Here is a 23,608-nt window from a genome sequence, read left to right as displayed (position 1 = left end):
GTCTGCTGGCTCCTGTTTCACTTCCACCTTTTTAGTACCTGTAGAGCTAGTCCTTTTTTTGGAGCCTAGTTTGATGGGAACAGGAACCACTGATTCCAGGTGAGCCATGCCTGAAAGAATCGACTGCATAGTTGATTCCAGACCTTCATCTGTCTCCATGGGCACTTTGCTATCAACTGTGTTCTGTGGTGCTAGATAAGAAACCTGTTGTCCAGACCCAAACTGTGTCTGGCCTGTTTCTGTTGAGTACTGATGATCTGCAATAACTGTAGCCACCAACCCTGAGCTACTAGCTGAGGCTGGATCATCTCTGCCAGCAAAAGCATCGGAATCAGCATTCTGTGTTTCTACATCATCAATTGAAGACAATGCCTGTAAAGCCGACTGAGCAGCTGTGCCAAGATAAATGTATGGCAGGTTTGATATTGCCTGTGACTCTGCAGCTGTTGCAGAAGGTTTATTGTCTGTTCTCTGCTGAAAGAGCTGTTTATGCATCAGGTACAGACCATCGGCTGACAAAACATAGTCGTTACCATCCACCTCATGCACCTCCGATTTAATTTCTACAGACTTGTGGCAAGGATCATCCAGCATAGGATGGTCCTCTGCTATTGTTTGAGATGAACTTTCTTTCTCTGTAACGACCTGAGCATTCTCATCCACAAAAGACAGCCTGCCCACAGCATCATCAGGCATGTGTGTATCTAAAATCACTGTCTGATCTACTAATACTTGCTTTGCAGCCACAGAATTGACAGATGAAGACTCCACACCTGTTGCTGCTGCTGACGGTTTAACTATTGTTAGAACTTTGATGGATTCAGAGGCTGTTCCTCTGCCTGAAGCCAGCTCACAAAGAGCATCAGCAACAAAGCTGCTTTCAGTTGCTGTTTCATCCAAAACATCTTCTGCCAAACTGCAACCATCTCCAGGAAGCTCTTGTTCACTGCCATCTTTGGTCATTTCAGAAAACGACAAAATCTCCTGGCTCGATGTGATAGGATGGCACTTGTCTATGTGCGACTTTAGGTCCACCGCATCATAAAAGACCTGGTTACAAGACTTGCACTCATGCTCGGCCAGAGAATGTCGCCTGGACATGTGCTGCTGCATGCTAATTTCAGATGAGAACACTCTCCTGCACAGTTTACAATCATGTTTCTCATCTCCTGAAAGATGCTTCCTTGCATGCTGCTTCAGAGCATCTTGCCGGAAAAATGGCACTAGAAGAAAATTAAATTCACATATTACAATCATGATGAGGAGACTAACTTTGCCTCCTTTTCATTAAGTAAAGAAGACAATATCTGGTGATAATAACTATAATAGCTTAAACAGCATTATGTTATTAACTATTAAATGCTATGGAAATGCAAAGACATGCTACTTCTGATTATGTTTCTCATTTTACTTGCATATTTTGATTTTCCTTCTCCCCAGGAAAACTAAATAACCAATCAAAACAATCTGCCTGCATATTTGTCCACATTTGTCTTGTCTGTCATTATGGATATGTTTTCAATGTTGGGTTTGTGGATTTCTTTTTAATTGGTGTTTCACTCCAAGCTGGCAAACCAGGCTACGTTACAGCAGCCAATCCTTTAAAGGGTTACAAATGCTTAAAATAACCTATCTTTCAAAACAATGGTCAGGTAAACACACATTCACATGTATGATGCATGCACAGTTACAATACCCCAAACAAAATCCATGAAAAGGTAAACTAACTCTTACCTCCACAAACAGAACATCTAAAAGGCTTCACACCCGAATGCACCAACGAGTGTCTTCTCAATTCTGCCAGTCGAATGAATGTGAAAGTTGCATTCTTTGCACTTAAATGGCTTGATTCCTGCATGTACTTTCAAGTGATGCTTCAAGTGGTTCCTCTCAACAAACCTATTTTAGATGAAAACAGTAGTTGTCAGACGTATCCACGAGCTATGAGAATGCTTCCATCAGTAACACCAAAGTCTCAAAACTGACCGTCAGTTTAAGGCTAATGTTAAGGTTGTTGTAGTTGTATAGTTGCCAAGAATTTTGATGCTCATAGATATTATTTTATTAGCATGATTTATGTTTGAGTCAACCAAAGAACATATAGGTTTCAAAGCTGCATAAAATTGGTACAAATATATGAAATCCTTGTCACAAATGGTAGCTAAAGGACAATAATCAACCACTGTCAATGCACTAATGTCATTTCAATGCTGCCTGCATTATATATATATGTGTGATCAAATATTAGTTGTAAAAATGTTCAGTCTTTCCAGTAAACACTTTTCCTTTGGCTCAAGTACAAGATGCTCAGTTTGAATTTTATTTTTTACCTTGCATCACACTGGGTGCACTTGTATGGTCTTTCACCAGTGTGCGTTCTGCGATGCGAACTGAGATGTCCTGCCTGTGCAAACGCTTTGTCACAAATGTTGCACTGATAAGGTCGTTCCCCTGCCAAAGCGCAAGACAAAGTCATTTATAACTGCTAAAATAAATAAACAGAAAAAAGTGATAGCTAAGGAAAACAGATAACCCTTCTTTACTGATATTTCAACAGTCACAGTAGCAGGAAGTTTGAAGAGAGGCAAATGGGACTACAAAAAAACAGACAAGCTTGAGACAAAAAGCACAGTAATACTCAAAGTGCATGGATAGTGTAACACTGTTTATATTCAGTTTTACAGAAATGTAAGTAATAATAATAATTGTAATATTTTAAAGGCATCCTCTCTTGCTTAAAAAAGAAAAACCCCAAAGAATAAGTACATATACACATCCACATAATCATACCCATATATGCAGTGCTAGAAAATCAAGGTTTAGGCTGCAGAAAGAGATTTTGAAAAAAGGAGATTCTTGCACATGGAGGGGCAACTGCTTCCAGGTGTGTGGGCCACAGACAAGTGTGGATTGATGCTTTTAATTATAGTACAAGAAATGCAAAGGCTTAGAGGATCAAAGAGAGAGCAATACAGATGCTAAACCAAATACTGCATGAGTCCAAACCATCGAGCTGTTTAGTATATGTTTCCTCTAAAAGCTTTCTCCCATTGCATAAAGATTCAATATTTTGCATGCTGTAGACTGTGTACACGCTTATCTTTTAATTTTTTTAAATAGCCAATTTTTGTATTCCACACCCCTCAAAAAAGTTCTATAATGAACTCTTCCCCAGCACTTTCTGAATGGTAAAGATGACAGACAAAGAAGTCCAGTAAAATACCCTAAATAAGTCTTGGCAAATGATGGTGAGGCAAAGAATTGTCTTGATTTGTGGTCTGCACATGAATTTGTTGATTTAAAAAGATGGACTTGTAGTAACGTTTTATCAGCCTAAGGACTAAAGGTCACAGGAAAACATATAAGACTATAGACTAGTGAGGACCACAGGGCAGATGTAATAACATACATTGGAAACTCTCCATGTAAGGTAAGAGCCCAATAAAACCTGTGAGATATAATAATTCTATTATCTTACCCGTATGAGTTCGTATGTGCCGTTTGAGATTGCTAGGATCTCGCGTGCGTTTGCCACAGACAGGACACTCATATGGTTTTTCTCCTGTATGCAAAGTGGCATGACGACGTAGCTCAGCTTGGTTGTGGTAAGAAGCATCGCACTGGCCACACTGCCACTTCTTCTCCCCCACCCTGGGTGCTTTGGAGACATTCCTCTTCCTCATAATCTCAGGCTCCGATTTAAGTGCCATGCTGGACATGTTGTTCTTAATGTTGTCTGGAAGAGTCTTGGTCATGCTGTTGTGCTCAGTCAACGGATGTGAGGTCTGAGTCTGAAAAAGACTCTCTGATTGTTTTGGGTTTGCTTCCTTGGGTGTAGCAGGAGGAACTTCTGTCAAAATCTGCCCAGTCTGCAATTCATCATTGCCATCAAATGTTTTAGGGTTAAGATGCTTTGTGGTAGGAACATGCTTGGAAGCAATATGTTCATATACTTCTTTGTGAGTGACAAAGGCCGCATTGCACTCCCCACAGGCAAGCAGCTTCACGATCTTAGAGCTGGTCGGATTATCTGAAGTGACAGCTGCTGTTTCAGCTGTTGAACGAGATATAGTAATCAGCATGTCTCCATATTGGTATACCAATTCTTCTTCATTCAAAAGAGACTCAGAGAGTTCAATTTCAATTGATTCACAAGGAGAATCAATTCCAAATGTTTCAGATGAGTTTTCAACAGGAAGTGGTAACTGCACTGTCGAGGTCCCTTGGGCAGGCACATCAGATGATGCTCCATTAATTACAATGTGATTAGTCTTAGTAGATGCCTCCTGATCTGTATTTGTTCTGATAATGACAGTGCCTTTTCCATGCCTTTTGATGTGGCGGCGGCACTGACTGCGGTCTGCAAACCTGATTCCACATTCTCCGCATTCATATGGTCTCATGCCTGTATGAGATCGTAGGTGCAGTTTTAGAGTGTCTAGTCGAGCGAAGGCTGATGTACATATTTGACAAATATAATTCTTCTCGCCTGTGTGTTTACGTCGGTGTCGAGTCAGCCCTGATGGGTGAAAAAATCTAGCATCACAGAGATCACACTTGATTTGAGGCTGAAAAAGAAAGAATAAGGATGGTTTGGGAAAAAAAGCTATAAATATTTAACCCTTTAACAGCTGCTGAGGTCCATGCAGACTCCAAAGTTTCACTATTTCTAAAACTCGAACAATTTATCTCAACATTTTGAATTTTCTTGACTTCTACACTTTAGTGATAGACTCATCGTGGATGGAATGAATTTTCAAATATCAGCAAAAATCATAGCGCAAATTAAAATTCTATTGTTAACCATTGGTGGGGTCCTATGGACCCTGGGTATTAATGCAACATGCTTATGGATGAATTCCAAGAAAAAACATAGCATCATCCAAATTTGTCCCCTCACCCTCTCTGTGCATGCCTGACCTAACAATACTTCTTATCTCTGTCTCGAGTTACCCATAACTTCCCTTTTGTCATTGTAATTTGTGTACACATTAATTACACTGATTTTCAAGTTTAATAAAACAGGTATTGCATTTTTCACAGTCTGTGCATTTTCATCATGAAAATTAATGGCAAATACAGACTCCACTTGTGGCTAACACTATAAAAATTCCACGGCCTTACAGGGTTAATCTGACTTCAAACACATCTGAGATAAAACACTAGGGTTTTCTTATTTGTTTTTGTTTCCTCTCTTTGGTATTAGAAAAATAAAATGGAAAAAGCCTTAAAAATAATCTGCTAGGATTCATCTTAATTTTACCTGTATGCCAGCATGTTTTTTTATGTGACGACGAAAGTGGGAAGCATCACAAAAGGAAGAGTTACATTCCCCACAGGTAAATGGCTTCTCTCCAGTATGTCGTCTTCGATGGGTCTTCAGGTCATTGGCCTGGTTAAAGGCAAAACCACAAATATCACACTTAAAGGGCCGCTCATTTGTGTGAATGCGTTGATGAACACGAAGATTGCTGGGATCCCAAAAGGTCTTGTGGCATTCAGAACATCTGAAAGTCAAAGCAATTGATGCACTAGAACTCTTAAGATAACCAAACCGTATTAACTAGTGAATCTGTTTCTCTTATCCTGCTAGAATGCACTCAAACACACCTGTACGGCTGGTGGCCAGAGTGTTTTCGACGATGCACCGAAAGACTGCTCTGATGACTAAAGCGTGCTGGACAGTCTGGACAAAGGAAGGGTCGTCGCTCATTCCTGTTGGCTTGAAGCTCATATTCTTTGCTTGTTCCTGTCTCTACCATTTTTTGATCTCTATGTTGTCTGCTATCACCCTCTTCATTTACTGCAGTTCTTTCTGACTCCTCTGAAGATACTGCTGCATCTGAAACATTCCAAAGACATTAAAATGTAAACTACTCAAAGAAGACACTTTATAAAACTTCCTTTGATATCACCTAGTAGTTAATATTATGTTTTGAGTCTAGAACGGCTATTATTAGCACCCATATTTGTCTTTAATTTCATAAAGAGGGGGGGGGGCAGGGAGAATAGGTGTTTTACGCCGAGCCAGCAACTAAGGCTATAACACAGAAAGGCAACTAGCCCTGTAAAATATGTCACATGTAGAGAAATAAACAGCATGCCCAAGATGAGAACCCAAAATAGCCAACCCTCACTATATTGGTGACAGGGACTAACTGCTAACTTATTAAAGACAGCTTGTCTGCTTTTCCTACTAAGAGTCTAAAAGTAAAGGTAGGCAGGCTGTCTTTATTAATTTTGTATAGGCTCTACTCAATGTTATAAACACAAAAGTTGGGAGAAATTTTGCTTGAGAAAATTGCCAGTGACTTTGGTTACATAGCAGAATATTCAAGACATAATTAACTTGTAGAATTTATGCCATGAATTTAGCTATAATGAGTCCTACTGCTGCTTAAGTTTACAAATTTGCCTTGCTAGATGTTTCTTTAACTGTACTCACACTCAACATGTGTTGATAAATCAACCTGTAGGGCAGATGTTGAGCTGTCACACTCTCTGCTTCCACTTGAAGATACATCCAGGTATTCTCCTAAAACTTCTTGTTTCACCTGGTGTGCTTTTGCTTTATGTTTGTAAAGATCTGTCTCTGCCATAAATGCAAAGCAACACAAGTCGCAAGAATACCACTGTATAGCACCTTTGCCATGCTGGTTGCTCCCTGTCTTCTGTATTGATCTTTGATGCCGAATTCTTTTAGGGGATGATAGATTGGCACGTGTGAGCCCTTCTTGGTTTGTAAATTCAAGAACAGGCGCAGAAAAATGAGTTTGTGAGGTTGCTCTTGTTGATTCAATTGTTCCAGCTATATTGCCTTCCACTGCATGTTCTGTTGTCACAGTTTGGAAAAGTTGTTCTGCTTGATTTGCAAGTGTAGGTACAGTATCTACACCTGATTCTGAAGTGCTGTCATGGGCTTTAATTTTGTGGATCTCTGTTAATGATGATGAAAGTGTAGTTATTTCAGTATCTGGTGCTGCCACTGCATCTCCTTCAGAATGGATTTTCATATGTGCTACACATTCAACTAAAGACCTATATTCCTGGCCACATGTTCCACACTTGAACAATCTAGCATCAGGGTCAAGGACACTTACAGCTCCTGACATGATTTGATATTAGCCACTCTGGTCTTGTGAAGTACTAGCTAAATAAAAAAAAATAAACAAAAGAAAAAACAAAATAAGGATTTTTACATTTCTAAAATAAGAAAAACAGGTATATACTTAAACAGTTTTGGAAATACAACATATTAAACTGTAGGACAGAGTTTTATTAACTCTGAGTTAAGTCAGAATTATTATGTTAGCACATATAGAAGAATGAAGGAAATTGCAATATGTAACCACCCCATTCAAATGCTAAACAGAATGTAAAAGTGCAAATGGCAATCACCACCCAAGCAAAATAAATAAATAAACAAACAATAAACCCAAAAGGTGAACATGAGCTGCAAACAAACATTAAATTCAGTACATTTTTATTGTTATCTTGAGATTACATAATGTAGCATATTTTTACCTAATCCCATATGTATCTGCTGCCCTAACCTACTCATATAAAAATATGATTTTATTGCAATTTCTTGACTGCTTCATGGACTAACATACTATATTTGCGGATGGAAACACTTGCTGAAGAATTAATACCCTAGCCAACCAAAAGAGTTAAGGAACTTCAAAGCCTGTCTGTTAAAGAACATATATAATGTAAATGAATACTATTCAATTCAAAGGCTTATCAAACCATTCTCTTCAAATGGTGTCTACTTAGGAAAGCTACATCGGAGTTCAGACTCCTATCTCGCAAAAACCGAGTACATTTGTAAAGAAATTTTAAGATCTGTTTTACCCATCACTTCTATAAAGGTACGTGCACATTTAAAAAGAACACTTTTCACTTTCAACAAACTGCTTATTAGATAAAAATAACGATATAACCAGTCTCCTTTCTGTAAGTAATTTTTCTGTTTTAAAAATTGGTTCATGAGACTAATGTTTATAATTCTGCCAACCACGCTAGTGCCAGTCGATGTGAGCTCGTTGGTTCAAACAGGTGTTTCCGACTTTTCCATTTCATACAAAATCTCATTTACCTTGCCTTCTCTGACTTTCTTCGCTTAGATGACACTGTGTAGCACAAACATTGAATTGGATTCATCCATACTAGCAAAGCATATCAGTCGTCTGCAGAGACAACAATTTGTTGCGTTTATAGAGTGAGTGAAGCCGAGACTTTTCTTGACCAACACAACGGAAATGACGGGCCGCTGTTAAAAAAAAAAAAAGGACAAGTCTTGAACCGTCTCAGAAGAAAACCAAATGAGGCACAGAACAAATACTGACGTAAACAAGCAGAGAAAGAATCGGCTACATATTTTTCATAATGTTGTTTCAGATTATCTCCATTACTAATGCCGAATTCGGTCAATATGGCATGAAAAATTAAGTCTGCACTTCTAATGTATCCCAGCTACGTCGCATAATGTGTTCTTAACAACTTACACCATTGAGAATAGCACGCTCGTTCGTTTCGTTACTGGTTTTTCGTCCTTACACTTTCATATCACGTACTTCAGTCATTCACTTTAGACATTTAAGCCATATTGCTGACAGATATAAAGTTTTACAGTTTTGTGAAGCTTGGTGCACAAAGGTATATTACTCCGTGATATAGCATCTATAGGTGTGTCTGGCTTTAGCAAGTAATTCAATTAGTACTACTAACTTTGAGGATATAACCATAGTTGTCCAGCAGGTTTATCTTCATTTTAGGTATAAAAGGTCAAATTTCTAAAACTTAGCGCTAACCGCAGTATGCTCATGGCATCTCCATATTAATTTTGTCACCCACTGTCCAGATAATAAAATTATACATAAAGACTGAACACATGCCTTTTCATAAACGCCTAACGCAAAAGCCCGAACGTAGTGATGGTGCAATGAGAAATTAAATCACTATTAAATGTTCCGCATTTACGCAGCCAATATTTATTTATTCTATGATGTTTTAAGTAATGATTGTCGTTGCTGTCTAGCTACTACGAGGAACAGCCCATCTTCATTCGGCTATGAAAATAAAGCTAGCCCTTCACGTTCGCATAGCGCTTTAGCGTCTTTGGCGCAAGACACTACTCAGACAGACAAACGCTAGTGCTTTCCACGAGCGCGAGAACTTGACTGTTCCTTTTGTGCGATTTAAGGTGTTTTTAGGATTTTCCCAGCCAGCGGTATATCTTTCAACAATAATTCATTCAATTTCAACAGTGGCATGCGTTGCCTTGAATGAGAGCTAAATCTGCATCATCAGTTCTCATGTCACACTCTCACAACCAGAATCATCAAGATGCCCCAGCGGTGGATCCAAGTGTTAATTTCCTGTACAAAACTATGTGTAAGTATTATATGTTTAAATTATAGACGGCACAGAATGTTGGGATTTTTTTCATATGGATAATCATTGTCTTCTGTAACGTCTTCCACCGTGTATTATGTAAACGAGTCGTAGACGCATGAGTTCGAAATTTGTCATAGTTTACTAGTTTAAAGAGCTCGATATGCTGTTGCAGCTTTTGAGGGAAAGTAATTATACCATCAGAGGATTTAACGCGATTTCTTTGATATACCATCAAACTATCGGTATATTTTCACTAGTAGAACCATTTGTCACTTGGACAACAAGCTTTTTCTTACGACTTTTCCAGAATGAAAGTGTTAGTGTTCGTTCAGGCTCCCTCATTAAGTATTTTTCCAGTTCTTTGTTTCTAAATTTTGTAAAGACTAAATAGCAGTTAGCATTGATTTAAGTGAGTCAGTGTGATGTTACAGTCTTAGTTCTTTAGGAATTTACTTGCAGAATGCACAATATATTGTTGAGATCACTAATCAATAGAGTGTAAAACATTCATGCCTTTTTCTTTTTGTCATACAAGACATGATCTAAACACTTTTAAAACAGCTACCAAAAATAGAAAGCTAATTCTATAAACCCAGTAATATAAATTGTTTTGAGGTATTTTTCATCCAACGAAAACTGTCCAGATCATTGCACTCTTCACATAAACTACATCATTAAGCTTTCCACTTCTCCTTTCTTCTTTTCTTAATAAGAAAAGGGCACATTTCCTAAGAGACAAATTGTGTAAATCATTTATTTGTCATTCAGCAGCTCACACACATACATGGAAGGTCCCCTGTATCTCACTTTTCATGTTCTTGAAAAGTTATAAGAAATGTTTTTCACTTTTTATATAAAATATTTTGTTTTATTTTAACAGTACAGAGAGATCCCCACAAGAGGCGTGTTAAGTTAGTACAGAAGCATCTGGTACAGGTTGATTTTGGTCTTGATGACAGCGAGGATGACAGTGATTTTGACATTCACCAACATTGTGGTAAGCAGTGCTTATAATCAGACAGGTAGATATCATCCAAATTGAAAGAATTTTAATGGTAAAAAATACAAGAAGGAAATATTTGGATTGCTAGAATGCACTAAGTTTATCAGACCTTTATATAAAAGTCTTTGTAAACTGGAGTTTTCTTTTTTAAACTGGGGTGGTGGTCACCACATAATGCCACTAAGTAGCTCAGTAGTGGAAATATTACTATATAACTAGAGGTTTTATGAAAATATTAGTTTCTTAATTTTATCGCATTCTGTTATCTTTCTAGCTTTTTCTCATGAATATGCATATTATTGCATGCTGTTATTAATGAATGTGTTATTAATTAGTGAATTTTTTTCTTTGTTGCATTAAATGGAATTCTCAACACTATGTGATTTCAGCCATATGATATCAGCCAAGTGATTTTTGTTGCAGTTCTTATTTTTTTTTATTTATCTTAGTTATCTTTTAAAGTCTCATTTTAGCCCCAGTTTTTATTATTCTCTTATCTTATTTTTATTATTCTGTTATTTTATATATAACACCACTCTGTTGCTGTCACAGAATCTGAGAGTGAAGACGATATCGATGAAGAAGAACGAGCTGAAATGATGGACTTGGGAGCAGCAGCTGTCAGTGATTCAAACAACGTTGTCTGCCTAGATGATAGTGACAAGTCTGATGTTGCCAAGAATGAGGATCACGAAGAAGCAGGAGATATCGATGAGGAGGAGGAAGATGATGATGAAGAGAAAGATGATGAGGACGACGATGATGATGATGATGATGACGATGATGATGACAATGAAGATGATGATGATGACGACGATGACTCTAGTGAATCAGAATCAGAGGATGCTGATTTTAATAATGTAAAAGGAAAAAAAGGTACAAAGTTTAAAGTCTTGAACAAGTTTCTCATCATTATTGGGTGACATGAATGTAATTACATAATTTGTATACAGGAGAAAGGATAAGAAATAATCTATTCTTAAAGTTTTATTGGAAGTAAAATGCACTACTATTAGTGGCAGTTGGAAAGCTGAGTGACTGGATGAATGATAGGTGAGGTCTTTCTTATGAATATTTATGAATTTATTTAGATTTTTCAATTTTTTTCTGTTTTGCTCTCAAAGAGAGCATTCAAGCACATGTCCATATAGGCAAAAGACATGCTACATGCATTAGCAAATGAAAATTTTGGAAAAAGGTTTCATAACTACTTTGACTCTGATGTTAAAATAATTAAGTATTCTTGCTGACTTTCTGGAAGGTCTGGGAGGCATCTTCGGTAGTGTGGACAGCTCAGATGAGGATGATGAGGATTATGTGCCTCAGATGAAAAAACAGAAGAAAAATGAAGCTGAGAAGCAGTCCAAGAGTAAGCCCCCTGAGGTAAGAGTGGTACAGACAAGAGAGAAGTACTGTATAGGAAGAAGGAATTAATATCAATGAATTAATAACATTAAAAATTATGTGTCTGAAATGGGTAACTAATCTCTTATTTATTGTTGAAACCAAACAAAAATGTAAGATGATATTATGGGATCTGCAAGTCTAGCAACATGCAGCCATTTTATTTCAGAAGCTAAGAAGTTATGGAATATTATTTTGAACAAAGTTCTATTGATGTATAACAAATTTAGAAACTTTTTTTTTTTTAAACATGTTTCTTGTAGTGAAATGTGCACTAATGTCATTTAGAGAAACATTAAAATGGATGGATTGATTTGTTATTGATTGATTGATTTAGCCAGCAGCAAAGTCCAATGAGGAGCCCAACAGTGCTAGTCCTTTGTCTGGACCAACTCAGGGCCAGATCAAAGTCCTAATCTGCTGTGTATGCCTCTCAGACCAAAGGTAGGTACACACTTATTCTTGAAGCTAAGTGGGGATGCGTATATATGTGCACACACATATATGTATGTGGTTACATTTAGTACTTTTACGTCTACATTTTTATATGTGCTAAATGATAGATGCACACATTTGTTAATTTGTGGTCAAATATAAAAGAAAAAACATTTTAAGGTATGGTGTTGTGCCATCCATGTGGTGACATTTGATAAACCATGATAAAGAACAGCTTTCACTTTTTTTCTTAACTGGCCCTTTGTTACAGTGCTGATGATGATGAGATCGTTGAATGCGATAACTGTGGGATATCTGTTCATGAAGGTACAGATTTACTGAGCACTATTTATGCTGCTAAATGAGTGATATTTAGAGTAATATTTTTTCAATATGCCATTTGTGATTAGACTTTTATTTAATTGCTCAATAAACTGCATGCACAGACATTGCTCATTTTAAATATGTCTGTATTCATGTATGCAATACACTCCATTTGAAGATTTTCCCTTTGCTATACAAAGGCACAACCACCTCTTTTTTTTTTCCCCATTTCCTTTAGGCTGTTACGGTATTAGTGAAAGCCACTCCACAGCTAGCACAGAGTCATCAGCGAGCACAGAACCCTGGTTTTGTGATGCTTGTAAGGCTGGCGTGTCACCAGTAAGTTTCATGCCTTTCATGGATGCAACATTTCATCTATGATTGTATGTAATCATAATCTATCACTGCATTGTTTCTCATATGCTTGATTTAAAATTTTTAAAAATTTTATCACTTGTCAGTTACTTACTTGAAAACTTACCTTTTAGATCTTTTCATTGATGGTGTTTTTGCTATTATGTTGGATTCTTATTTTTTTCAATTATTTGTTGCTCCAAATATGCTTCTAAAGTGATTACAGTTTTGGCAGTATGTTTGAGTCTATGAACCTTTTTCCTTAGCACTGTGAGCTGTGTCCAAATTCTGGAGGAATTTACAAAGAGACTGATGCTGGAAAGTAAGCTGTACTTACTGTTTCTATGTGCCCTGCATTAAAACTCTGCAATTGATATTAATCCCTGGGCTAGCTTAAGTTTAATTCTTTTTTGAAGTTAGGGAGTTTTGGTACTTTCCAAAGATTACCAAGTGCTTGACAAAACAATCCAACAGCACTTAAGATCTTTGGCCACTGAAAATACCACAACCAAAAATAACTCACTTGAAAACCATGACTGTGCCATGAAGAATACGTGATATAGCAAAAAAAGTTGCACTTACTAAAAGATGTCATCAGACTAGAAAAGCCCCTTGTAAATTAAGATCTAGACTTTCCTGACCTTTCCTGCTGGTTAATCAGAGGTTTTGCAGTTTAATGATCTGTCAGATAAAGTTGTTAGATGTTAGGAGAAGTTTTCCAACCACAGACAGGAGGCCTCATACCAGTGACCTGCTCTAGAGTCAAGGACTCTTAAAACCAGACTATGGAGCCTCCTCATTAAAATGTTTCGATTAAGAATAGTACAGTGACAGAATATATGAAAGCTGTCTATGATGTCTTCATAAAAGTAAATGATGATGGTACATTCTCTATGATAAAGAGGCAAAACAAAAGGAGAAACAAAAAATGATTAATAACAAATATCAATTTATGTAAAAATATTTTCAGGATTATAAAAAGATATATAACCTTTTGTCTTTGTACAGGTGGGTTCACATTGTGTGCGCATTATATACACCCGGTGTGGCCTTTGGAGATGTGGATAGGTTATGTCCAGTTACATTGTTTGAAATGTCATACAGCAAGTGGGGAGCCAAGGTGAAAAAGTTCTTTTATCTTGAGTTGCTACTAGAAATAGTAATCACTAAGCATAGTAAAAACCCAGGCTAAGTCTTTATTTCTTTAGCCAGCACTTAAGTCATGAGTATAGGTTATTTTCAAATACATTTAGGCTGATCTGGTATTAGATTTAACGTAGCATGGAGTCTAATTATGAGGCAGAGCAACCTGGATGGTTTGTGTTTTTCTTCAGATATTGGCGGTATAAAATTAACCTGTAAATATCAGCCTCTAAAACCCATTCATTAATTAACTATCCAGTAGCAAAGTATGCAGTTCACACCTGCGATCAACGTGCACCTAGTGTACCATTCACAAGGTTGCCAGCAGTCAACACCAAACAGAGAGAAAGAATGAGTGACATTTCGGATTATTTAGACACTGAAAATCTGCATTTATTGTGCTACAGAAGCAGTTTTTCGGAACTGGAAGAAACTGCAAATAAAACTGTACATGAGCGTTTGCCAGTCTCAAACACATTGGAGCCACAAGGTAATAATAATGGCAATGAAGAATGACTTCACAGGATCACATTGTAGGTATTGCCTCCAGTGTGTTTGAGACTGGGAACCATTGGTCTCAAAAGTACAGTTTTATCTGTGTAGTTTCTTTCAGTTCTAAAAAACTGCTACTATAGCACGATAAATGCAGACTTTCAGCATCCAAATAATCAGAATTATCGCCCTTCTTTCTCTGTGTTTGGTATAGATTGCCACCAATCTTGTAAATGGTGCGCTAGCGTGACGTAGTACACTGTTAGCAGTCCGTCAGCATTTAATAACATGAGATATAAAACCTCCCAAAAAACACTGGAGTTCGATTTCTTTGAGGTATCATGTGGTATTTAGTAACTTCACCATATTACATATAGGTAGATTTATTTATGTTCACACTGATTACTCTGTCTAGACATAATGTAAATAAACTTTCTAACATTGCCACCTATAATGCACATAGTAAATCCATTCTGCTATAGAAATAAAAACCTAAAAAGTATCTTGTGATAATCATTTTTACAACATTCTCAGAAAAAAGAATCTTTACCAACAGTGTTTTATCTTAGGAATGCTCGTTATGCGAAGATACACGTTTCAGCCGAACTGGAGTGTGTATTTCTTGTGACGCTGGAATGTGTCGATCTTTCTTCCACGTGACATGGTGAGTGGCAGTCTCCTACAGTACTTATCTGTTTTTGCCTTGTCATCAAGAAAGTATATTTTTCTTAAATATTTTATCACTACAATTTAGGATTTATTTTAAAAAACTCCAGGCGAACAGTTTTAAAGTGACAAAACCCTCATAATGATAAGCTTCACCTCAAGTTAAATTCTCTAATATTTCTAGATTTTTCAGACGCAATTGAAATGTCCTTACACACACCTTTGTTTCTGAGGCTAGTACACATCCGTAGTTTATATTGTCCTCTTATGTTCCTATCTATTCATTCATGCAGTAGTAATAATAGAATTTATTATACAATTTGTTACATATGTATATCATATATAAAATTATAAAATATAATAAATGTTACTGGAAGTCCAGATTTTCTCTTTAAAGCTGGTAGCAACTTCGTTACAAAAATGTATAAATAATAATGAAAGCTAACGAGTACTGCAGCTTTCTTTTTTTGATGTTATTTTAAACATGTCAGTGCGCAGAAAGAAGGCCTGTTGACAGAAGCAGCACCTGATGAAGCTTTGGTAGGTGGTCAGATTCTTTCTGTATTTTTGCTTAAAAAGAAGGATGAATAGAAGAGAACCATCTACATGTCAGTTATCTTGAAATTCAAAGCATGCATCTTTTAACAGGACTGATGTTTGTAAATGAGAAGGCCAACAGCAATATATATCATGTTTTGGAATGCGGAGTAAGAGTGTAATCATATAACTCATCACAAAAAACAATCACTTTAACTCACTGGACACACCTTTCTGCAATAGTTTTCATGACTTGTATGAACATCATTCACTTTTATTCTGATAACTAAAAAACTAAAAAAATTTTACAGAAAAAAGTCCGACCACACAAGAGAAAAACTGTCTTATTCGAAGCACCTTAGGTCCTTTTTTATCCCTGGGAACCCTGTTTAATCATTTGTTCAGCATAGTTCTATTTAATTGCTCTTAGAATGTAAATAGCTCATTAATATATAGTGCCTTACTATTTGCTAGATCCAGTTGGAACGATGGCAGATTTTAAGAGCAATTAAAAGGAAGGGATATATTGAACAAATGGATCTAAGATATGTCAGGCTGAGCACTCACAGATGATAGTGACTGTTTTATGTGAATTCTATTTGTATTTTGGGACCAAAAATGACTGGTTCATTTTTAAAGTTTAAAACTCAGAAGTAGCTACTTAAAAAAGATTGAGGCTTCTTAATCTGGTTAATTAAAATTTGTATTTTAAAAACACTCCACCGATATTTATTATGGTAATTTGCTCCTAGCCTGTTGTAATCAGTGAGTGTTAACGTCAGTCTCCCATATGTCCAGTAGGGCTCAGTAAATAGAACAGCAGCATTTGAGATGTCTTAATTACAATCACCCACAGGGAGAATTTCTCAGTGAAAATTATACTTACCCATCTGCTAATTGTTCAAAGAGATAAGAACAGATCAGTTAAGTGTTCAAAGTGCTAAGAACTTATTACCAGTTTTTTTTTTTTATATTTATAAACCGCTAGTTACTATAAGTTTATTTGCGTCACTATTAAATGTACTCATTCTTGTGCAGGGTTTTTTTCCCCTTAAATATTTAATTAATTTTTGCTATGTTGGAATGATAAATCTTTTTCCCTAATGTTTTCAAATCTTTCAGCATGTTGCAGATCCATTTTTTGCATACTGCAAACAGCATGCTGACAAATCAATGGTAAAAATACAGCGACGTCATTGGTTGGCCATACAGTCACATGTTCGTTCATATGCACCAAAAGTCATTGATGATGAGAAGGAGCAGGTAGGCTGTCCTTACTGTGCATTATGCATTTCCTTTTTTTGAACATTCATTGCCTTACAATTTTGCATCTAGATGTGAGAATAAAAGAGAAAATAAAGAGGAAAATTCTTATGACAGGCAAGATTTGCAAGGAAACTAAGCAGACATCGAGAGAAATACTCCACATCCAGAAATAAGCGGCCTCCAGCATGGGGTGAGTTTTTGTATATTATTTTTGTTTATTTGCCAGAAATATGATTTGGGTTTAGTACTTATATCTCACTACATAGGTACAAAAGTAAACTGGATTTTTATGGTAGCAGTACTTCTGTAGTGCATTAGCTGTGCTGTATTTTGCTGTTTTGCATTTTTATCATGAAATTTGTGATATGTATTTGCACTTTGTCAGTATGCTTTCGTTAACTATGTTGCATTACATTCAACTGTATGGCAACTTTTTAATCATGAGCAGTCTCATTTGAACTTGTACATAGTACCTGCTGACATTTTCACAAAAATATATGTATGTAATACATTATATGGGTATGTGAATGTGTGCATGTGGTTACATATATATATGTGCTTTTGCATTCTGTGATGGCAGTTCCAACACAGAAAATGGTGAGACATCTCCACACAAGTCCTTATGCTGTCAAAGCCTTCCTGAGGAAAGCTGAACTCATGGGAGTGGTCACACATGTAGGTAATAAGGGGATGTGGAAATAGAAGCAAGAGTTTCTTTTTGAAAGAAAATTTTATTACCCCTATCCCATTTCCAGAGTGGTCACTGTTTCTTTTATTGTTGATTTGCAGTAAAGGGAAAATGAGGGCACCAAGAATACAATAAATTTTTGCTCTCTCCTCCCTCCTCCACTTAAAAAGAAATGAAGAGTTTTAGATGGATACAAAAATGATTTCACAGGTTCAAGAAGGCATTGCAATAATAAATTAGCTAGCTGGTGTATTCTATCATAGTTTTAGGATTTCTGATGTCAGTTAAAAATAAAATAACATATTTTCTTCAGGTTGAAGATCTTGAGCAGGAAAAGGCTGAAGCACGTAAAAAATCACATATAACACCAGCCTTTTCACTAGAATTCATCCAGTACTACTTTGGTATGTAGCTCAGTGTGTGTGTTTGTATGACAGACTGGCTGTAGCTGTTAATGTTTGACAAAAAGAAAGAAGCAAACATACAGTTGGTTGTAATAGAGAAAAGATGCAGCTTAACAACTGAATTTTAAATCAAATTATTGCATGCAAAGATCATGACATGGCTGACGAGTTCTAGAGCCATTGCACCTCGGACAACAGCACAAGTAGTAACAAAATGTTAGCAATAATAACAAACATGATGAATAAGTGGAAGACTGAAATACCATTTAGTTTTATTGAAAGAAGTATTCCTGATTTAGCTTTTGAAACACAGCAGTTATTTGTTATATGTGAATAGAAAACATTCTGATCTGACCCAGTTTTTAACAAAACTAATGCCATTTATACTTGAATTTATGGTCATATGTATTTTTGTTCACCATCATGTTTTATCCGTACAATCATGCCCATTTCAGGGCGAAACACCAAGATTGAAAGCATGCAGGAAAATGTGAAAGATCTGAAAACTCAAAACAGTAAGCTACAGGAACAAGAAAAAATACTCAGAGGCCAATATGAACAGGTATTATTTTGCTGCTTATACTTTTGTTCTCCTTCACTTATTTAAATTCATTCAATGGTTTGAAGGAAGAGGAAGGTAAATTTTCCTATTGGGCGAAGACAGAAATTACGTTAGCTGAAACTATGGACTGAACAGCAAGTCTTTCAGAAGCAGATATAGAGTGGAAACAAAACAGGGTCTTCTTAGAATCTTTAGACCTGGAGATCCAGGGACTGCAGATTAGATGTTCTGGTTTTTAGTAGCGACTGTAAGGATCCTTTTGTATCTATAGCCCCAGAGGCATGTTTACTTTTTCGTGCAGCTTTCACAGGAGTTGGACAAACTGCGTGAGTCGATAGGAAAACAGCGTAAAGAAGGAGAAAAGCTATGGAGTATGTTGGCTGATATTGGTGGGAAGGTAAAAACATTAAGAAATATCAAAAGCATGAAACTAGACAATATAGAGAATTTGTATATCTATATGTGCGTTTATATATGTGTGGGGGTGTGGATTTAGGGGGAAAGTGGGTATTGCATGTTTGTATCTGGGTGGTGGGGATTCTGCATACATTTTGGGGGTAATGTGTGGGTGTATAACAGGGGTATAAGACTGCATCGTGGAAATACTCTTTGGAGAAAATATTACTCTACTGTCTTTCCAGGCAGTGGTGGTACCAGAAATGTTTCGACCTAAAAAGCGCCAACGTTCCCCCTCAAAAAAGGAGCCTCAAAGTTTGTCTCCAGTTCTCATTCATCAGTATGAGTACTTTCTCTTTTGCTCTAGTTCACTCGAAGGAAAAAATCCCATCTAAATAACCTATTTAGAACTTTGTTCTCCTTCCTTTATTACACATTTACTGGAGAGTAATAAATCAGAAATATGGTTATTTTGCAGAAGGATTGTGATGATTATTATTTAATATAGGTTAAAATGTTGTGCATGTGTAGGTTGAAGAGTTGACCTGGTATATTTTATCATAAGGCATTGTTTTGAATAAGTAATCCAGATGAATGTGCAGGATCAGAAAGGGTGAAATTTATGATAATCGCAATGTTACTAGTGTCTGCTGACTGTGTTAACAGATGCGGTATTTGCCGACAGACCACAGACCAACATCTTTTGGCCAAGTGTGACAGCTGCCACAAACACTACCATTTAGGCTGCCTTGATCCACCACTGACTCGCATGCCAAAGAAAACCAAGCTTATGGGCTGGTTAGCTATAACTCATCTCTGTTTTGCACATATCTTAATTTGACTCTGTTTTCTACTTAGTTGTTTTTGGGGTTTTTTTTCCTTCTTTCACTTACTGTATACTTTATGGCTGAGGTTCCCTTTAAAAATATTAAATTAAGAGGTGCCTTTTCACCTTCCAAGTCCCCCTGACCCTCTAGCTGGCTAATGGGGGCGCGCAGACTTACCATTTTTTTGTCTGGGGGCATCACAAGTAAAAGGTTGTGAAACGCTGCTTTATGTGAATGGAGGAGATTTGATAATTGTTTAGATTTTTTCTTTTGCACAGTCACAGGATTATTGTGCTTCATGTGAAAAATATATATTGTAAAAACATAAAATCTGATTGTGTTGTTTCATATTTGTACACACAAAAAAATTTTAAATAGTGGAGACTTAGCTAAATTATTTGCTCCATAGTCAACTTGTACAGTTTCTGCAAAGATCATGAAGCATGGTCATTGTAGCTGAGAGAAAATGGGAAATAATACAGCCTGGATTTTTAAAAGATTTTAGAACTCTCGTCCCTTTGAGAAAACAGCTGATCTTTTTCTACTATTATTTTGCAGGCAGTGCTCTCAGTGTGTTACCTCTGCAAGTGACAGTACAGATGGTAGTGGAGCCCGTCTATTGGATGAGCCACGACGACTGCGTGAGACCATTAAAGAACCTGCTAAGTACAGGCACATGCAACAGATGGACTCACTTGTAAAGGTTTGATTGTGGTTTATCTATTTACTTACAACATACTCGTCATCTCTCTTCTTTGTGTATGTGTGCACGTGCATGCATGTGTACATGCACGGCTAGTTCTGTTCTTTTGCAGAATGTTTGTTTACTATAGATATGAGCATTAACCTGAGAAAAATAATCACTCAAAGCATTTGTTGTGTATCTGATTTTTATTCTATTTAAGGTTAAAAAGTCTGTAACCAGCAAGTCCAAAAAGAAAAAAAAACCAGTGAGTGCTAGTAGCACACCGACAACAACCGACTCAACCATCACTAGCACAATGTCTGCATCAAAAGCCAACAGGAAACTTGTTCCCCAAGAACAGCAGAAGGTATACTTCTTTTTTTAAAATTTTTCTTTTCTTGTGCCTTGGTGGCATTATGGGATTTTTTTGGGCATGAAGCATTAAGAATGATGTAGGAAAAACAGGAACATTCTCAATTGTCTATCAATATAAATGAATCTAAGCAACATTAGGAATTTCATGAATAGTGCTGCGGAAGTACGGAGGGAAAAAACCAAGAAAGGGGTCATTTTGAGAAAGATATCATTTGCTGCTGGTAATTTTATTACCACTTTTAAATGTCAGTATGCCTAAGCACAAGGTGTTGCCTGAAACAGGGAGAAAACCACAGTAGGCATGTTTCCATCTTCTAGCAAGTATCCATGGAGATTATCACTTGAAGTAACTGGGATTGGTTTGTTTTTCCTCCTCATCTTTAACTCTTTCCTCTGTATTTACAAGTTACCAGAGGGGAAAACTCTGAAGCCATCTCCACAAGTGAACCCTATTGTACGCTTAAAGAAAGAGGACACAGCTACCATGTGTGTGGTATGCAACAAAGCAGGGGACATCACCAATACTGTGAGGTGGGTGTGCATTTTCACTTTTTTCTTTGATTTTAGTACTTGGCTGGTTTTATTTCACATTTTCTGCATGCATATAAAGAAGGAGGTGCTATTTAAAGATACATTTATTTTGGGAAAGTAGGTTTAAAACAGTTACAAGTTTGAATACCTAATGGTGTTATTGTAAAAGGTGGTACAAGATGATGATTGGTGATAAATCAGGTGTCTTCATTTTATTCCCTTGAGAAACAAAAGATCTTGAAACAGAAAATTATTGTAGCACTTCTGTTTAGTTTTGGTCTCATCGGTCTGTGTGTGATGCTGTATATATGGGTCTATATGTGCATGCATATGTCCTTACAGATATTTTAATGCGTACAAATCAAACTTAGCTACATGGTGGCCTTATTTTACTGATGTGTCCACGTTTTCTTACCAACTAGGTGTGACGAATGTCTTCTGTCTTACCACTTTGGATGCCTGGACCCACCTGTGAAGAAGTCGCCCAAAGTACGTGGCTATACATGGCACTGTGAAGCTTGTGATCCAACGGATCAATCTGTGAGTAGCTACTTCACTTCCTAGTATTTAAACCCTGTACGTGTTTTGTTTATAAGTTCATTACTAGCTACTCCACTTCCTGCTATATACCCTGTACATTTTTTTTCTCTACAAGTTCATCACTAGCTTTTTTTGATTCTTATTTTGCAACGGTGATTTTGAATCAGTTAAAAAAAATTATGATTCCTCAATTATATTTTACACAGATTTCAACAATAATACCATATGTCTCACTGAAATAAGTGAATGTTCACAGAAGTATTTTGTTAGAAGTCGTTAGATAAAACTGTAGCTGTGAAATAACGATATGGAAGCCAGCCGGTTTAAACTGGATGCTGCTTCTCAGTTATGGAGCCAAATTATTGTTCAACTCTAAATCAACACTTTAGAAGAGGCAGAAGCTTATCAACTGTGGGTTAAGTTTTTTAATTTACACTTGTAGGCGAAGAACTTGGCAAAAAGAACTGTAAGATCAAGAGTTTTATCAGGGCTTTGTTCACGCCTAAAAGCATACATCTATTCGTTATGTTAACTTTGCTAAAGAAAAGAATTTTTTTATTATTATTATTATTTTCCAAAGCTTATCCCAGAGTGTTGATTACATGTTACTGGTGTGTTGAATATATCTTGCTGGTGTGTTGATTACAGGAGGAGGAGGAAGAAGCAGATGAGAAAGAAGGCAGCAGCAGCCAAGCAGCCGCTCAGAACATAGGCTCCATGGGCAGTAACTCTATAGTCGCCGAGATATGTAGCACTGGAATTAAAGGGACATAGCTTTTTGGTGACAAAGAAACAAATGGTATGATTACATACATATCCTTGCATATGAATAGTCAGTTATATGCATGGTCATGTATGCTCTCACACATGCACTCAATAACAACAGCTTGGACAGGTTTAGGAGTGTTTAAAAAGATTTAGCAAAAGTGTTTGAGACCTAATAGACGCTTTGTTGGATCTGATATCATTGTCTTCGAAATGTTTTTTTTTTTAAACGTGTATTTGAGTTTCATGTTAATAAAAGTGAACCTCAAAGAATGTATGAGCTGTCATTTTATATATGTGTAGTCCTCGGGCTGCATGCATCGTGGGCAGAGGCAGACAGCTTGAATTAGCGTACCTAATCATGTAAATGTTCCTAGGCAACAACTTTCTTCCTTAACTCTACCAGAAGATTCAATCAGGAGCTTATAAGCTACAGCTGCTCTTTAACCAAACGATTTACTGCACGTCTGCACCTGGTCATGGGGGCAGCGGTCGGCCGCTAGTACCGCCACTGTACCCAGATGCATTCGTCCTCTACATTCATCCTCGACCGCTACATAAGGCTCTGTAAATATAGCTCACCAGTCGTTTCGTTTGATTTAAGGGCTACGCTACAGGTACGGAAGGCTGACTCGATGACGCTAAGGACGTTAAAAGGATCAGCAATTCTCGCTCGAGAGCTGATTACTTGCAATGAGCATGTGCTGGACGGGTTTCCGGTTGTCGTCACAGAACTACAGTCCTGATTTTTTTTTTTTTTAAAAACTGTCTCACGTGAGTCCTCATCCGATTGTGGTTCCCCCTCTACCTTA

The 23,608-nt window shown here is 36.9% G+C and overlaps 2 protein-coding genes across 3 annotated transcripts; one reads left to right on the top strand and one right to left on the bottom strand.

The window, feature by feature from the left end:
• Positions 1-1,087: 1,087 nt before the first annotated feature.
• Positions 1,088-8,297, bottom strand: LOC112557051 (zinc finger protein 665-like). 2 transcript variants are annotated; one of them, XM_025226645.1, is made up of 8 exons: positions 8,099-8,297; positions 6,446-7,146; positions 5,611-5,842; positions 5,264-5,507; positions 3,479-4,568; positions 2,331-2,451; positions 1,735-1,899; positions 1,088-1,223 (listed from the first exon to the last, which is right to left on the bottom strand). In XM_025226645.1, the coding sequence occupies exons 2-7, from the start codon at positions 7,110-7,112 to the stop codon at positions 1,752-1,754; spliced, it is 2,502 nt and encodes an 833-aa protein (XP_025082430.1). In that variant the 5' UTR covers positions 7,113-7,146; positions 8,099-8,297; the 3' UTR covers positions 1,088-1,223; positions 1,735-1,751. The 2 variants fall into 2 exon arrangements, with proteins under 2 accessions (XP_025082430.1, XP_025082429.1); XM_025226644.1 differs by having other exon boundaries at positions 6,446-7,150; positions 8,099-8,294.
• An 806-nt stretch (positions 8,298-9,103) lies between these two features.
• On the top strand, positions 9,104-23,071 carry LOC112557342 (PHD finger protein 14-like). Its single transcript, XM_025227140.1, has 24 exons — positions 9,104-9,396; positions 10,280-10,396; positions 10,955-11,278; positions 11,664-11,785; positions 12,144-12,250; positions 12,513-12,568; positions 12,804-12,904; positions 13,186-13,241; positions 13,928-14,039; positions 15,124-15,218; positions 15,712-15,760; positions 16,880-17,020; positions 17,138-17,213; positions 17,604-17,698; positions 18,025-18,115; positions 18,571-18,677; positions 18,979-19,074; positions 19,319-19,413; positions 19,740-19,871; positions 20,459-20,603; positions 20,806-20,952; positions 21,367-21,491; positions 21,914-22,031; positions 22,680-23,071. Exons 1-24 carry the CDS (start codon positions 9,288-9,290, stop codon positions 22,803-22,805), a joined length of 2,742 nt encoding a protein of 913 aa, XP_025082925.1. The 5' UTR covers positions 9,104-9,287; the 3' UTR covers positions 22,806-23,071.
• Positions 23,072-23,608: the final 537 nt, after the last annotated feature.

This window comes from Pomacea canaliculata, linkage group LG2, assembly GCF_003073045.1.
Source record: "Pomacea canaliculata isolate SZHN2017 linkage group LG2, ASM307304v1, whole genome shotgun sequence".
In the NCBI taxonomy this organism is placed as follows: domain Eukaryota; kingdom Metazoa; phylum Mollusca; class Gastropoda; order Architaenioglossa; family Ampullariidae; genus Pomacea; species Pomacea canaliculata.
This window is presented reverse-complemented; position numbering and strand designations above follow the sequence as displayed.